At 39.7% G+C, this 18,454-nt stretch overlaps 1 protein-coding gene across 1 annotated transcript in view; it reads right to left on the bottom strand.

The window, feature by feature from the left end:
* TAFA1 (TAFA chemokine like family member 1) overlaps positions 1–18,454 on the bottom strand; it is a 501,607-nt gene that overhangs the window by 117,023 nt on the left and 366,130 nt on the right. Inside the window, exon 3 of the mRNA XM_039248856.1 lies at positions 4,741–4,881. Within this exon, the coding sequence (XP_039104787.1) occupies positions 4,741–4,881 (141 nt within the window). The remainder of the gene's footprint in view (positions 1–4,740; positions 4,882–18,454) is intronic.

Raw genomic sequence — 18,454 nt, 5'->3', positions numbered from 1 at the left:
GCAATTAATCAATTCTCTCTGACACAGAAAGGGAAGGGGCAGGTATGGCCCAAAGGACTGGATGTTTCTGAAAGGTCATACGTAGTTGGACTTTGTCCTTCTTCTCATTTTGGTACCTGGCAAGAAAGGCTTTGGAAAGGATGCATGTTTATGTTACACCCTTGTTTGTCCACACTTGGTACAGAGAGACCTGGAGTTAGATAGCTTGGACTGGTTTTCTGTCTCTGCTATTACTGGCTGTGTGATGGTTAGCAAGTGACAAAATCTCTGTGCCTCAATTTTCTGACATGCAAAATGGAAGTAAGAGAAGGAGATACCTTCAGGGGTTGGGTTAGAATTAAAAGAATACGGAGATTTGAAAGACTTGAGTCATACATGGTGAGACTTCAAGAACGTTTTAGCCATCATTTTTTTTTAATGTTTATTTATTTTGAGAGAGAGAGAGAGAGAGAGAGAGAGAGAGAGAGAGAGAGAGAATCCCAAACAAGCTCCAAGCCCAGCAAGGAACTCAATAGGGGCCCAATCTTACCACCGGAAGATCATAACTTGAGCTGAAATCAAGAGTCAGATGCTTAATCAACTGAGCCACTCAGGGCTCTGCCATTATTTTTATTATTGTTATTAATGATAGTGAGGAACATACCTTCCTTTTGGGTTAGAGAATAACTAACAAAACACAAGAGGGTGTGAATCAGAGCGTAATGATTTACTATTTGGTCAGAAAGATGCTAGGCACAAATCCAAGGGTATAAGACTTCTCAAAATCTGTATTAATAACTGTCACAAAATTGAGTAAATGTTAGTGTTGCGTGTTTCTTTTGGTATTTTCACTCATTAGGCAATAGAATATAATTTTTAAACTCAAAGCTCACTATTTAAAAATTTCTCCCAATATCCTATATTCTACTTTTGAATGGGTTGCTAAGATTACACTACCAAATGTATGTCCCATTTTAAATCACCTGGTCTCCGATTTTGAATAATACAATACATGCTTATTTTAAAATCATAGCTGTTTCTCTGGTTTTGAAAATGCTGTGGAAGGCAAGTGACCTGTAATTTCAGTGGAAAGTAAATAACAGCAATTGGAACACTTAATGGGAAATGCGCTACATACAACAGAATATATTCAGGACAAATACGGTGTATGGGCTGTCAACTGCTGTCATAGAGAGAAGCTGGTTTCTATCCATTTTTAGGCTCAGACAAAGAAATGCACAAAACATTGTAAATATGCCAAAGTGGAGGAAATAGATAAATCATTTATATCCACCCCTGAAGCCCCATGTAGTTATTAACAACAATGTTTTTGAAGAGTATGTTTTAAATTGGGAAATATTCACCGCATGTTAAAGGAAACGAGTTGTTGGTAAAAAGTACTATAACATTTACATTCAATAAAATACCTACCATGCGAGTTTCTTTTTAAGGATGGGTTAAGTCTAAGAGGACATATACATCTTTTCTTACAAAGTAATGATATAGTCTCTGAGCAATAATGTCATGTATGATTTTAATGTATGGATTATTTCTGTAGTTTTCAAAGTTCCTATAATAAACATTAATTCCTGAAGATGACACCAGCATTGGTGATTACTTAGAAGGAGTTTTCGGAAAAAGTGACACTAAAAGGCTACTGTGTTTAATCAAAATGAAGCAAGGCTTTGTAAAACAATGTGTTTTTCTAATTAGGACCCACACTTGTTAGTGAGATAGGAAATAGATGCCATCATTTTGCAAGCGCTTGATGGGAATTAAACATTATGCAAAACACACAGTACACATGACTTCCTTAATCCTCACCCCAAGCTAAAGAAGTAGAAACAATGATCGTCTCCATTTCACAGCTAAGAAATAAGTAACAGGCATATATGACTTGCCCAAGGTAATTCTATTAGTAATTGGTATAGCTGAGTTCCACTCATGTCTGTCTAATTGCACAACTTGTGATCTTAATAACTACACTGGAATTATTATTAATTTATATATGTGCTTCATTTTTAATTTACATGTAGAAATTTAGCCCATAAAAACAATTTTTTAATGTCTATTTATTTGAGAGAGAGAGAAAGTATGAGTAGGGGGAGGGCAAAGGGAGACAGAATCCCAAGCAGGCTCCAGGCTCAGTGCAGAGCCTGACATGGGGCTCAGTCCCATGACCATGAGATCACAACCTGAGCCAAAACCAAACTCAACCAACTAAGCCACCCAGGCATCCCCATAAAAACAATTTTGATCATAGTAACATGTAAACTTTTTTCTGATATGCCAATGGATTCAAGAATTTTGGAAGAGTTGAATGCTATAGAAACTATAAATCATCAGCTTGACCCTAGAGAATACTCTATATTTTATAGACTTTTGTTTCAAAGATAGGGACTAATAGCCCTCTTGTCTGAACTTACCCCATTAAAGGATTCAGAGTTTCTCAAGTCAAGCACACTTGTTCTGACAGACAAAATATTACCATCAAGTGGCTTAACTTCTCATAGAAACTTAGGGCCAGATGCCATTTCCCACTCTGCCAGCGTAAACAATGTATTGCTCTTTGCATCTTACTTCCAAATCCTAAAGGCAATTCTATTTCTAGATCATTAGTGATAAAAATGAACTGGAAACAAAATGGAGATTTATAGTTAACAGACTCAATGCTTTCTTTGGCAGACAACAAGAAACTATCATTGTTTTATAATGTTTATTGGCTTCAAGGGCCAAGAGTTTCCTCCTGCAAGTAAGCAAAGCAGCATTTCTAGTCTAGCTGCTTACCTTTCCTGCACTGGAGGTATCCTACCGTGCTGACTATGATCCTCAACAAGTAAATAATCATAGTTCAGGTTTTCAACCTCAACTCCACAGCTGTTTGGGGCTGGATAATACTTTCTTGCGGGGGCTGTCCTATGCACTGGAGGATGTTTAGCAGTATCCCTGGCTTCTACCAATCAGGTATGAATAGTACCCCTATAACTGCAACAGATGTCTACACCAAAAATGTCTCCAAATAGTACCAAATGACCACTAAAAATGCCTTAATTGAGAACTTGCTGATCAATGTATATTCCCAAACCTGGATTTTTCACAGCCTTTAGAAAAAAGAAAAAAGAAAGCTTGGTGGACGATGGGCATCCTCTCTTGGGAGAGGGAACCAGTCCACACAGAGAAGAATGAGGAGAAGAGAGATCAGAAATAGTGTGTCTCATGAACAAAGAAAACAAGATGGCGGCTTTATAAACAGAATCCCATGAGGTTTCCTATAACTGGGCTCCCCAGGATTCTTCCATTTTCTTAAAAAAACAAATTTACTTGGTGTAGCTTGAGTGTGTTTCTCTTTGTAACCACCATAAAAATGGAAATAAGTAACACAAGCCAGTCTATAAGGTGTCCTGCTCCATCTATATTTTAGAGGTACAACCATGAATCCTAAGTCAAGAGATTCAAGGGCTAATTGCTGTTGTGTGACCCTGAGCAGGTGACTTGCTTCTCTGAGTCTTGATTTTCGTACTGCAGAATTTGAAAATCACCTCAAACTTAGCTCAAAAATTATGAAAAATAAAGATGGGGAGAGATACTTGTGGTCCTTCTGAGCCTTGGCTCAAATATTAGGACATATAAAGTTGTTTTAAAGATGGTGGTCAAGATTTGGTATTACAGTTAGTTACTCTACGCTTAAGAGTCAGTCAAGCTACAACTTGTCAGCCATGGGGCCAATGGAACATTACATAACCTTTCTAAGCCTCTGTTTCTTAATGTTTGAAATGGGAGGAAACATGTATTTGTCTCAATGATCCCTGTCTTCTGGCCTTCAAGTCATAGTTTACTCCCACATTGAATGGAGACAACTTCAATAACCAACATGATATTGTAGAATCAATGAAGTGTAACTAATGAGGTTAGACTATAAAAGAGAATGTTATTATGGCTTCTATATTGTTCTCTTGAATTATTCACTCTGTGGGAAGCCAGCTGCCATGTTGTGAGGACACTGAGCTCCTCTGGAGAGGACCACACAGTAAGGAAGTGAGCCCACCTGCCAAAAGGCTTGTGAGTGAGCATCTGAAAACCTTCCTCCAGCACCAGTCAAGCCTTTAGATCTTGACTGCAACTACATGAGAGACTGAGCCAGTCACACTCAGCTGAGTTGAACTCCTGACCCACAGAACTGTGAGATAATGTTTGCTGTTTAAAGTGGTTAAGTTTTGGGGGATAATTTGTTACACAGCAATAGGTAACTATAATAGGGTTGTTGGAAGGTATAAATAAGATGAAGCATGATAAGTGTTTAGGACACTGCTTGGCATATTGTGAACATTCAGAAAATCTATTTGTTTATGAATGTATGTGATGAACCCATAGCAGTGCATGGCATATAATAAACGCTCATTATATATGCACTGAAACAATGTTAGGCATTGTTATCTTTAGTACTATTGTCGCCATCATCATTATATATTACCTCATCCAAAACTACTTCCCAAATGAATGGGACCCTCAAATTTCTTGCCTTGAAAAATTATTTTACCTTAATCTTCTCTAAGAAAACATGAAAATAGAGCTGTGTGACAATCCCAAAGCCAGAAAAACAAGAATTCAAAGTCTGCTGAGGACTGGCATTTGTATAGCCTTCTAATGCTTTGTATGTACCTTGTTCATTACCCTGAACCACAGATGAAACAAAAAATATCTATTGTGCACAGTGAACACCTCCAGAAACACCTAAGGATAGACGGAAAACTGGCTACTTACCATCGACGCAGGAAGGTCTGTTTCTTGTCGTTCCAGCCACTTTTCCAGGCAGACAGGAACACTTTACTGTTTGTGACCGCTCCTCGATGCGATTCTTATTACAACATCTGTGTGCAGCTATCACTTCACATGTCCCTCCTTCTGGCAAGACAAAAAGAAGAGAGACCCTGATTAGGAATAATTCAGGGGCCGTGAAAGCCTGTGGGGGTATGTGTGGAGGGGCTGGGGAGAGTAAGAGAAATTACAGAGATAGTTCCCATGAAGTTTAATTACCATGGGATTCTCTCCCATGCTGTCTCTGTCACATCTATATACATATGTATATAAGATTCTATACTAGGTATGTGCAGTCCTGGAGAAGACAGGTATTACAGCCCTATACTTCAAATGCACCAAAGAGCACCAATGAATAGCCCTCAAGAGGCGATGATTCTGGGCTCTATATACTGAGAAGTGGTGAACCAGTGAATGCCTGGTGCTAACACAAAATAAAGTCTACCTGATTTAAGTGCATTATATTTTGGGAGCTCACTCCTATGCTATCTTTCCACTTAGAACTCTCTGAGCTCCCGCTTAATGACACGCAACTCACACTCCAGTGATACAGAACCAGTGGTGGCAGGAAAACTGTCCAGAAATTAGCTCTCCCTCCCAGTGCCTGCTCACTCCCGGTGGGGGGTGGGGCTGAATGGAAAATCTAGTTGGGGAGTCATTTCCCAAATTCAGATCTCATCCAAAAATGATAGAAAGAATTGCTGGAGAAAATAGGCATGTGCTTTAAACGGCATCTCAAATTACAGAGCTAGGCACATGGCTTCACTTAATTGTTACAGGTCAGCCATGCATTCAACATTTATTGGCAACCTAACGTATGTCACTCTCTACTAGGTTCGTAACAGGTGCACTGCTGGGTCTGTCTAAATGTTGGTGAGCATTCAGGTGCGTCTTGCCAGCCTGTAGGGCAGTTCTACAGGGACACAAAAGATACTCCAAGTACCCAGAAACCAGAAATGAACTTCTGCAATATCAAGTTTTATATCAGGAAGAATGTTTTTTATTTGACCAGAATGGACCTGTAACATTTAGGATCCAGTTGGCATAAATCCAGCAAGTATTTGTTAAGCAACCACTATATACAAGTCACTGTGTTGTAAATTTTCAGGGACATGTGTTTAGCCCATACATGGCGGGCACTTAGGAAACAATGGAAAAAAGGAAAGGAGGGAAGGAAGACAGAAGTCAGGAAAGACTTAAGACACAGCTCCATCCTACCCTGAGAACCCACAAAATAATGTAGTGTTTCTCAATGCAGGGGTGGGAGTGGGGTGATTTTGCTATTTACCCTCTCCACCAGTGATGTTTAGAAAAGTCTGGAGGGAGGTTTAGTTGTCATTGCTGGTAGAGGATACGTGCTATGGACATCTAGCAGGTGAAGGCCATGTGTGCTGCTCAACACCTCCCAACGCACAAGTAGGCCACGCAACAAAGAGTTGTCTTTCCCAAAATGTCAGGAGTGCCCAGGCTGATAAACTCTGGTTTAAAAGGAAAGAATCAAAAGGATCTGTGATTCACATCAGGCTAATTCTGCTTCCCCTCAGTTGCAAGAAGAGTTTGGGATCTTGAGAAGCCTGTTTTAGTCTGCATCTCAGCCCTGCCATTTACTGAGTGCTTCAGTTTCCTCGTCTGTAAGATGGTAAAAATATTAACACCTGCCTCAAAGGGTTGCGTGAGTACAAAACAAGATAACCCATGTAGAGGGGTTAGTACTGAGCCTGACACAGGGCAGAGTGTCCATATATGCTACTTATGATAATATCTGATCACATTGTTATTATATTTCCTTGGGAATGTCCTCCTCCTTTCTGCTTCTGTGACTGTGCGAATATGGTGTCTCCTAGAATACTTTCTCCTACTTCCCATCCTTCCACCCTCCACCCACAACTCAAATGCATTCACTCCTCAAGCCTTTTTTGAACTAAATGCAAAGGTCAGTTCCTTCGAGAACGTGTCCTCACTTCCGCCACTGCTCATTCTCTTAGCACCCTGCACATTTCCCCACACAACTCTAAATACAAGTCTGTGACCACAGGCAAATTGAAAGACTGGTCAGGGCCCAGGTGAGCCTTACTATCAACAACTGCTGTAGGTACACTATAACGGTTGGTTGAATGAATGAAGAAATAAGTTCATTACTTAAAATTAGCACCATAAGGCAAGTAGCATAGGTGGAAGGGGAGACCCATTTGTTTTTGAGGAATTTGAAAGGCTTCTTAAGTTGTAAGTTGAAAGGTAGAACTTCAGCAGGCTACGATGAAGGGAAAGCATTTCACTAATGTGAAAGATCATAGCATTTTTTTAGGACAACCTTTTAATTAATTATAGAACAGTCAGATTTAGAGAAAATATTTTAGGATAGTACTGCCAGTTCCCATATGCCATACTCTATTATTGCCTATTTTTAGTCTGCTAATGCTAACAACTTATATCAGTATGATACATTTGTTACAATTGATGAAGCAACACTGATACATTATTATTAACTAAAGTCTATGCTATATTCATATTTCCCGAGTTTTTACTTAAAGTCCTTTTCTGTTGCAGGATGCCACATTACATACAGGTGTCATATCTCCTTAAGTTTCTCTTGGTTATGATAGTTCTCTATCATAGTTTCAGACAGTCCTTCCTTTTTTGAAGACTTTGAAAGCTTTGAGAAGTGTTGCTCTGGTATTTTGTAAAAAGTCCCTCAGAGGGGATTTATCTGATGCTTTTTTTTATGATTGGATTGAGGTTATGTGCTTTCTGGAGAAAGACCACACAGGTAAAAGATACTATCAACAGGACTACCACTCTTGATGTTGACCTTGATCACCTGGCTAAGGCAGTGCTGGTCATATTTCCTCAATATAATATCACTCTCCTCTTTGCCTTTCCATACTGTCCTCTTTGGAATGAAGTCACAATGCACAGGCTGCACTTAGGGAGTAGACAGTTAGGCTCCACCTCTGTGAGGTTAGGGCAGCTACTAAAATTACTGGGAATTTTTCTGCATGACATATTTGTCTCTTCTCTCTCATCTGTTTGCTTATTAAATCATTCATATCAGTATATACTCCAAGATGTTTATTTAACACACTGGGTTATAACCCAACACTACATTATTTTCTTGCTCAGAACGGTCCAATTTTGGCCACTGTGAGTCCCTTCAGTTGGTTTCTGTGTTCTGTCTCTCCATATTGAACCTTCTCCCCATATTGAACCCCCTTCACCTCTTTTTTTTTTTTTTGAGCACTTCCTTCCTTTCTGACTCCACAAGATGCCTCATGTTCATCTTGTATATTTCCTGTCCCAGTTCTAGAACCAGTCATTTCTCTAAGGAGCTGGTTAGGGCATTAAAGAAATACATTAGAGGCACCTGGGTGGCTCAGTTTGTTAAGCGACCGACTTCGGCTCGGGTCATGATCTCATGGTTCGTGGGTTCAGACCCTGCGTCGGGTTCTGTGCTGACAGCTCAGAGCCTGGAGCCTGCTTGGGATTCTGTGTCTCCGTCTCTCTCTGCCCCTCCCCTGCTCACACTCTGTCTACCTCTGTCTCTCAAAAATGTTTAAAAAATACGTTAGAGTAGATAGAACTAAGGACCTGACATAGGATTAAATTGGAGAGAGCTTCCCTGTCTAGAAAGAGTATTCAGTGATTCTGTTCCAATAAGGGACAAATGGGGATTTTGAAGCCAAGAACTGAAAGGATCTAGATATTTTTCAAGAGTGACCATCCCGGCTGCTGTGTTAGGGAGGAATTGGAGAAGCGCAAGGTGGCAAAGCAGAGGAAACAAAAGGCCAATACAAAATTCTGCACAGGAAATAAGGGGGTTTGAAGATCACGGGAAGCGTATCTCACTGTTGCCACAGGCCCTTCACTGGGATGAGACTTAATGAAACAATAGGGCTAATCACACATTACATTCTTTAACCCAGATACAGGCAATCAGGTTGCTTTAACTTGTAATTGTCAGCTATAAGTACCCTCAATCAATTCAGTAATAGCTGGTTCTACACTTCATGAAAATACCACCAATGTTTAAGTCACCACTTGGCTTTAACGCAAGACTAGAGCAACATGTATGAGCAAAAATAGCACAAGCCATAGAAAAGCTTCTAGGATAGATCTTGACTCTCATTTGATTTACAGTTAAGGCAGTGACAGACATACCAGATCATCCAAATTATTGCCCTGAGTTAAATAGTGGACAAAGACATGGCCACTGGAGGCCCAAAGACAGTCTCTCCCAACACTCCTGTAGATGAGCCAAAGGAACAGTTCCGCATCAACTCAGTGCTCACTGACATTTACTGAATTTTGATTGGCCGCTGGGCACTGTACTCAGCACTTCACCTACATTACTTACAAACCTCCCAGCAACTGTAAAAGGTTTTGCCCCTGTTTTACAGATGAAAAGCCGAGACTCAGAGAGGTGGAATAACATGTCCCAAATTACACAAGTGTGTCTTGGGTCTGCTGGACTCCAAAACTGCTTATTTGAATCCTGTCCACAGGTTGTCATTCTTTGTTTGGAAGTTCTTGCAAAAGGAAGTCTGACACTAAACTGTGGAAGCTTATGAAGGTTAGGTATCCAACTCACTCTTCCTCCTCCAAATATATTCTGACCTCATTTGCTACTACTCTTCCCTCCATCTCTCTGCTCTAGGGACACTGGTTTTGCAAGCTATTGACGGAACATGGCCGGTGTTGTTCCTCTTGAGAGTTATTTTAAACTCAGGGAGGCAGTGCTCTAAGAAGCTCCTCTGATCTTCTTGACAAGTTGAACTATGCCCCACCTGGGGCAAATCTATTGGTCTTTCTCTTACTCTCTCTACATCTTTTCGCAAGTGTCATTTTTTTTCAGAGTTTCCCTTGACTGCCCAATTTAAAGCATAATTCTCTTAGAAAGCATTCATTATCTCCTTTATTTTGGTCCATCTCCTTATCTTCATCGCCTCCAGAATATTTGTAACTTTCAATTACTGTAAGTGATTTATTTATTAACCTTATTGTCTGTATGTCCCTCCCCCACCCCCTCACAATATAATATCCTCAAGGACAGGGACTCCTATTGTTTATTTATTAAACATTTAAATGGATATTTCATTTTATCTGCAAAGTAGTTCAAAGGTAGAAATTATTATCCTGATTTTCCAGTGAGGAGACAGACTTAGAGCAGCCAAATGACACAGCTACATAACTAGTAGTGATAACTATAGTCATATAGGAGCTAACCATTTTTTGACTACTTACTTTTTTTAATGTTTATTTATTTTCAAGAGACAGAGAGCGTGAGCAGGGGAAGGGCAGAGACAGGAGGAGACACAGAATCTGAAGCAGGCTCCAGACTCCTAGCTGTTAGCACAGAGCCCGACGTGGGGCTTGAACTCACGAACCATGAGGTCATGACCTGAGCTGAAGTCGGCCGCTTAACCGACTGAGCCACCCAGGTGCCCCTTGACTACTTACTTTTTTCCTGACACCATGATAAATACATTATTAATCTTCAATTCCTTTCATGCTTACTAAGGCCCAGTGAGGTTATGATTACCCCCATTTTACAGGAGAGGCAACTGAGATCAGGAGCAGCTAAAAAAGTGGCCTATGCTTTAATGACCCAGATAACTGTGGACCAGAGCCCAGATCTTCTGACCCCATATGCAGTGCTCTTTCTCCAGCCCTACTCTGGCACACATGCTGACATTTCTCTGAAAAGGGGAGGAGAACTCAGAGACTGGGAACTGACAAGTGCTCCAATTTCATTAAAACCTTGTGTATAAAGTCAGTAACCCCAGACCACGTCTTCCTCAGGCTCATGATGGATTTACACACAGGAAGCCAGAGGAGTGTTGCTCTAAATAATCAGCTCACCTGATCGTGACAGCTTGAACTATAGCTTCACTTTACACCGATTGGTGAGGTATGCCAATGTGGAATACACATCCAGGTTCTGGAGCCCACAGGACCCTAAAATTTAGAAAGTCTAATCGGACCTGTCATACCCAAATCTCCTGACTCCAAAGTTTTATATTAGTGACTGACCTAGCCATAGTCAACCAGAGCAAGTTAATCTTTCAGTCTATCCAGACCATGAAATCCTGGTCCACTGACTTGGGTTGACAAAATAAAAATATGAGATCTTTGACAGGAAAAGTCCCACTTATATCTCTAGTCCTTTGCTTGGAAGTTTTTAAGTCATGCTTTGAAGGGATCTATGAATTACCTAAGAGGGCTCACTTGTACTGAGGACAATGAGAAGTACTTCTAGTTGTTTTCAACATTGAGTACAAGAATCTATTTTTTTAATTTGAGATGGGGAGGAGAACGGTGACAGAAGGGGGGGAGCGAAAGAGGGAGGAGAGAGAGCAGAGACAGAGAGAGGTTGAGAGAGAGAGAGAGAGAGAGGGAGATAGAGAGACAGAGAGAGAGACAGAGAGCGAGAGCAAAAGAGAGAGATCAAATCTTAAGCAGGCTCCACACTCAGCATGGAGCCTGACACAGGCTCAATCTCATGATCTTTGGATCATGACCTGAGATGAAACTGGGCAATCCACTGACTGAGCTGCCCAGGTACCCCAAGAATCTATTCCTTAAAGGAATGCTTCTGTAAAGGAAAAAGTGAAAATAACTTTGCTTAGCTGATGATCACTCTTCTAAAGCCAGTATCAAATGATAAATATTACTGGATGGAAGGGTGGATGGATGGATGGATGGATGGATGGACAGATGGGTGATTGAACAAAATGAATGCTTAGTATAAGCCCGTCATGAATTTTTACAGCCAAATAATATGTAACTTACTGTTTCTTGAACAGCTTGGATGCCTTTGGCATAGTAGTATACAGTAAGATTGTAAGATCAACTTCCCTCTCCCAATTTCTATGTGTTTTTTACTTCTTGGCTGTATAAGGAGCCCACATTACCTTTGGTCTACTCAAGACACAATGAGAAGCTGATCAAATCCTGTGAAATGAAATAAAATTCTGAACTTCTCTTATAACCACAGGGATAGAATTTTTCAAGACTCTCTGGTACTGTAGTCTTATTTATCTATTGTCCTCATTAGCTGGCTACTTGGAAAAGGGGACTGGAAACCAAAATACTCCTCAGGTTTGTCCCTGATGATGAAAAGGAAGAGTAAGATTTGTCATAACCTTTTCTGGATACCAGAAAATTGTCCCTTTAAATCTATTTTATTTGTGATTTAAAGATTATCTAGTTAACTGTCCCCTCAAACCTAACTGCCAAGGTTATTGCAAACTCACAATGATAATATTTATCATGTAAATGTCTTTCAGACTTTTCTTTGGTGCCAATGCCAATCCATTCATAAATTGTATCTCAGTCCAAGTCAAAATGATTTCAAAATGATCTATGGCTGCTCACAGCAGTCATTTAAGTGCTCAGAAAATTGAGCTTCCCTTTTTTTGGCTTATGGATTATCTGGAAAATGGCTTCTTTCCTGCATTTCACCCAGTATCTGTAGATCCAGCACATAAGACAATGAGGTCATCTATTAGCTAATGGCAAAGAATGTGGCACAAAGAATAAGCCAGTAGAAAGGCTGTCTGTATTGCTCAGAAATTTCCAGATTATTACTCATATCATCACTAGATTTTGTCTATGGGAAAACATCTAAGATATAATATAAGAAATTAGTCTTGGGATGCCTGGGTGGCTCAGTCAGTTAATCATCTGACTCTTGGTTTTGGCTCAGGTCATGATCTCACAGTTCATGAGTCTGAGCCCCACAATTGGGCTGGCTCTGTGCTGGCAGTGCAGAGCCTGCTTGGGATTCTCTCTCTTGCTCTCTCTCTGTCCCCTCCTGTGCTCTCTCCCTCTCCATCTCACTCTTTGTCCCTCCCTCCCTCTCTCTCTCTCTCAAATAAATAAATAAACTTTAAAAAAAGAAAAAAAAAGAAATGAGCCTCATATTCTAAATCGCACTTTATAAAGGGGCCTCATAGTTCTTATAGATTAGAAGGTAAATGTAGTAATTACCTGGCTAACATGGGTCAATTCAAAATGTGAGATGTGTTAGATGAACATCAATTGCTCAGTTCTCCTTCTACCACAAATTTTCTAAATGGTAGCCTTGCTCCTCATTCCCTTTGTCCACGTTCACCCCAGTGGCAATGGCAATGTCCCCGGTAGGGAAGCTCCATGGGGAAGCTCTCCACTTTTCCTTCTGCTTTTTCTCTTGTGTTTGTCAGACCTCTGAGTACATCACCAAAACCTATTTTTAACAGGAAGAGAAAGTTTCTAATATCCAAAATGGGCGAAAAAAGCATTTCAAGATTATTTCTGACAGCAGCAACTCTCTCTGAGCTGGATAAGTTGAAAAAAAATGCCAAACCTGGTATGCTCCTGGCAATGAGCCCTCCTCCCAGCTCAATACATCACTGTCTTGCCCTGCACAGGTGAGGAAACACAAAGAAGATGAATTGCTAAGGGTAACATTTCTCTTAAAAGGAGTCTCCACTGATGACAATTATATGTCAAGATAGAAAGGGATAATGAAGTTGGAAATGACTGGCAAGCAGATGGCTAAAATCTTGAAGGTTGCCATTATAAAACAGGGTTTGCTCCCAAAATGGTCATCTAACAGAGCTCATACGAAGCAACTGGATTTCTCTGGGCTACAAACTGGGCCAGCCATTTAAGAATGGGCACTTCTGAGAAACTGCTAATGTCTAATCCTTTTCATCTGCCAGGCAATTTGACATTCAGTAGTACATTTTGGTGTTGATGGCTTAATGTCAATGACTAAGCATGGCCAAGCAATTCAAAATTATCACAACACTGGGTTTTCTGGGAAAGGAAATGCTAGGGGAGGGTATAAAGTTAGAACAGAAGAAAATAATCTTTAAAATAAAAAGAGAGAATATAAGTCTAAACCCTGTAATTTATTTTATATTTTTGCCCCCCATGCTCATCATTCACATCCTCTTTAGGTGTCCTTGAACCATACAGTGAGTTAGAGTCCCTGCTACGTGATGCTAAAACCTCACATAATTCTCCCACAATAATATCACAGTGTATTATTTTGGCATTTTCAAATGATGTCTTGCTTTTCCTATACAGGATAAGGGAGGGTAGCAATTCTTTTTTATCACTCTATCCCTAGTACTTGGCTTAGAATCTGGCCCATGTTTGGTCTGTAAATATTTGTTAAATGAATCTCTTTCTCAAAGGCTAGCTTTGCATCCCCATGGTACAATCTCTTAGAAAGCCTGAATTCTCTTCTGCAGTGTGTTTCTCAATAAGAATGTTTGGTTCACTATGTGTCTATCCTGGTGGGCTAGATACTCCATGATGGCAGGGACCACATCTTGTTTGCTTCTTTAGCCTTAATGTCTAGCGTAATAGTAACACACTTGCTAAATGACTGAATGATGAAAGAAGGAAAAAAAGGAAGGAAGGAGGGAAGGAAACAAGGAAGGAAGGAAGCAAGGAAGCAAGGAAGGAAGGAAAAAACAGGGAGGGAGAGAGAAAGGAAGGGAGGAAGGAAAGAAGTGAGGGGGAGAAAGAGTAAAAAAGGAGGAAATAAAAGAGGGAAAAAGAGGAAAGACTAATATAAATTAATCATCTTTGGGGGGAACATTTCCTATTTGAATATTCATTATGTGAGCTTTTAAGAAAATGAACTTGAGTGATAGATGTAACTTTTGCAAAGAAATGACCTAATGTACCTTCTAGAAAAATCAACTTGGAACTTTGGTTTGGGGAAGTGCCAAAATGTACAAAAGACAAGCTTTTTATTATTCTAAGGGAAATTACTGGAAAATGAAATACAGCAATTAACAGTCACCATAAGAGAAGCACCTGGGTGGCTGAGTTGGTTAAGCAACTGACTCTTGACTTCGGCTCAGGTCATGATCTCATGGTTCGCAGATCTCAGGTCATCAGACACTGTGCTGACAGTGTGGAGACTGCTCTCTCTGTTCCTACACCTGCTTCCATGCATGCTTGTGCTCTTTCTCTCATAATAAATACATAGACTTTAAAAAATAATAATAACTATGTGAAAACGTAAGCCCTCATTAATATTTAAGCCAGGAAATATCTGCTTATAGTTGAGGGCAACTTCTGGAGGGAATGAATAAAACATAATCAAGGAATGTTAACATTGACATAATTACTCAGATCCATTTTCATTTCATTGCAAATGGTTTCTTTCTTTAAAAGATGTTATGTATAAGACAAAGCACAGATTTTTCTGAGATTCACTTCTATAGCGCTTCTTGATCAAGGCCTTATAAATAGCTCTCTTGGATTGTATTGTAGTGGATGTCAGAAATGCATATTTAAGACTCTGTTAAAAATGCTTTATTGACCCAGTAGACTGGAAGGAAGCTCCGAGTGTCTTCGTCTGTAAATCACTGACAAGAGAGACACTAATGGATCCTTAAGCATGTTTGGGTTGAGGAGGGCAAAATGGCTGCTTGATTTGTTTATGCTTCAGATTAAACAAATTACCATCTCCTCCCTCCTAGGGCTCTGGGGTATGTAGGAGACAGATGAATGTAGGAACAAAGAACAAATTCTGGGCTGGGAAGCCCTGTTTGAGGCAATATAGCATAATGAATAAGATCACAGACTCTACAGCTAGGCTGCCAAAATTCAAGTCCTGGATTTGCTGCTTCAGACCATTTTCCATGCTCTGCCTCCAGGTTCTTGTCTATAAAATGTGGATAATAAGAGCATTAATTTCATAGGGTTGTTCTAAGAGCTATGAGAGAGTATAAGAATTAAATAAGTGTAGGCAGTTATAATAATACCTCATTAGGAGTAAGCTCTGAAAGGTATTCTGCTGTTAATAATACTGTTGGAATTATTTTTATTACTGAGAAAAAAATGTGACCTTTCTCATTTTTTCCCTCATTTCACTACATGGACCATTCCTCACACCTGTATCTTTACATCCAGTCAGGGCCACTGGGAAACATTTAGACTCTACTATTACCCTAAAACAAGATTGCTAAAAGTAATGAAATACTACAATAAGCTTATTACCCATCCCTAAGATTTCTCCCCTTTTTTTGTTAAGAAAGAAAATGGCTTACCCATAGAATATGATGAAACCCTACTGCAAAAATTAATTCAAAAAATTTTTTAATGTTTATTTATTTTTGAGAGAGACACAGAGCATGAGCAGGGAAGGGACAGAGAGAGAGAGGAAGACACAGAATCCAAAGCAGGCTTCAGGCTCTGAGCAGTCAGCACAGAGCCTGATGTGGGGCTCGATTTCATGAACTATGAGATCATGACCTGAGCCGAAATCAGGTACTTAACCAACTGAGCCACTGAGTGACCCTGCAAAAATTATTTTTAAGAACTGCCCTAACAACATGGAAATAAATTTTACCCAAAGATGCACCAATAAACCTATAAGAAGAACACCTTTGAGTCTTTAGTGTTCTTTAAATACTACACAACTTTTACTCTTTTTTGAGCAGGGATGCCTTGGATAGCATTAGGGAGGGCAAAACTCAGTAGTGGTTTGGATATCAGAGAATCTAAAGTAAATAAGTTGTATTCTACTATTTTTTAAGGTTATTTACTTATTTGGAGAGAGCAAGTGAGCAGAGGATGGGTAGAAAGAGAAGGAGAGAGAGAATCCCAAGCAGGCTCTGCACTGTCAGAGCAAAGTGCAGGGCTTGAACTCATGAACTGTGAGATCATGACCTGAGCTGAATTCAAGAGTGATATGCTTAATTGAATAAGCCACCCAGGTGCCTCTCCACTATTTAGATGAAGCAAAGGTTAAAAAGCAATGAGCATTAGAGGAGTAGCTATGTCCACTGGTCCCCTATAAGGTACAAGTTTCTTCACCTAAATCCCACTTGGATCCCCCAAAGTTCTTTGTCTAAACCAAAATCACCCGTCCAGCTGGGTGACAGGTTACCAGGATTTTCTTCTCCATCGCTAGCCTTCCAGGCTGAGAATGACAGGGAAACAATTTTTAGCAAACAGGCAAACTTATTTTACTTGAGAAACTCCTCTGGTTATAGTATTATAATAATTCCTCTAAAATTATGTGAAACAATGACCTTAAAGGTTGAATATGTAAATGTTTTAATATGTCAAATAAGATAATATGGGTTACTAGCTGGATAACTAGGAACAAATTGTGATCTCTAACCTCTGGTTCTTCATAAGGAAAATGCCCAACTCTACAGGATATTAGGAGACTTAGAAATTGTGTATTAATGTACCAAACAGCACTCAGTAGGCATACTGTAAATAAAAACGAACATTCTTCTATGATTAACATAAAAAATGAAATTCAGTTTTAAAGACAATACTGGAGGCGATTACTTGTCACCAGAGTTTTGATAAAGGAATAGAATTTTGAAAGGCTGAAAAATGGAAGAATTTCCCTTGCAGGTTCCAGAACTTCCTGTCAAATATCTGAACCATTCAGGCAATGGTGGATGGTCCAATATGTTCTCTATGTTGAATTTTATCTCCTCCTATGCCTTTATTCATTTTTCTATTTGTATTTCTTCCTGGCATTTATTTAATGGGATGCAAATAGGAATACTCTCTGAGATTGAAGTCCAATAATAATTATACACTTGTTTTATTCTCTTAAAATGGGATTCTTCCATTATCCTTCACAGGTAAGTATAATGGATGTTAACAGGAACATAGGTGGTAAGTATACATAAACTCCAATAGTAAAACATAAAAGTACAGCCAACAAAATAAAGCAGGCAATACAATGACTCCAAATCCATCACCTTAAAACCATGGCTATATTCTTTGACATGTCTTCCTCAAGCTAAACAAGGACAACAAAAATGCTCGTGGAACAACATTCTGAGTTGGCTGAGAAGCAAAGATAAGAAGACAGATACACCCTGAGTTAGTCAAGGAAGAAAATGGTTGTAAAATACTCTCCCCTGAAAGGAGTGTTCTTACTTGAGTGTCTGGTGCCCACCAGTGGGCCCCCCTGCTGAGTCAGAAAGTGATTTTAAACATTAAGTTCCTTCTTTAGTATCTGTCGGAAAACCACATGAATCACCAATACAAACTCCTACTTGAATTATTAGGCATTATGGAAGTCTATTCCACAGAAATAAAAAGTAGCATTTTGCATCTACCAAATTTTATAATTAAGGGTTTTGTCAGAAAGTGGTCTCTGTCGTAGCAAGGCCTGGGACTTCTGTGAGTCCCAGAGGGTCTGTGCGTGGTACCATGGTTAAGAGGACAGTGTTAGGGTTGGATTCTGGAGCTCTCTTCACTGGGTTGAAATACTGCCCTTTATTAACTGTATTTGCCTCAGGAATATCATTTAAGCCTTTCGTTCTTAGTTTAATCATTTGTAAAATGGAGACGATAACAGTACTTTCAGGATGAAGTTGTTGTGAGGATCAGCGAGTAAACAGTTGCAAATGACTTAGATCAGTGCCTGAAGTATAAGAAAAATGCAATTTCCTCCTATTAATATTCTTGCTACTATTAGTTTTAGCCGTGGCAGCCAGCCGGCGTGCTAAATGACTATCTCTTGCACTTTTTCTCCTGGGCTTACGGGTAGTTCTTAATCGCCTTGTGGGACGTGGGGCCATGTGACTATTTCTGTATTAACGAAAGTGACTTCTCACTACACGATGCATTTTCAATTCCCTGTGCAAGACTCTCCAAGGTTCTCTTCTTGCTGGTGAGATAA

Source organism: Hyaena hyaena, unplaced genomic scaffold, assembly GCF_003009895.1.
Source record: "Hyaena hyaena isolate Hyena2069 unplaced genomic scaffold, ASM300989v1 scaffold_320, whole genome shotgun sequence".
NCBI classification, from domain to species: Eukaryota; Metazoa; Chordata; class Mammalia; order Carnivora; family Hyaenidae; genus Hyaena; species Hyaena hyaena.
This window is presented reverse-complemented; position numbering and strand designations above follow the sequence as displayed.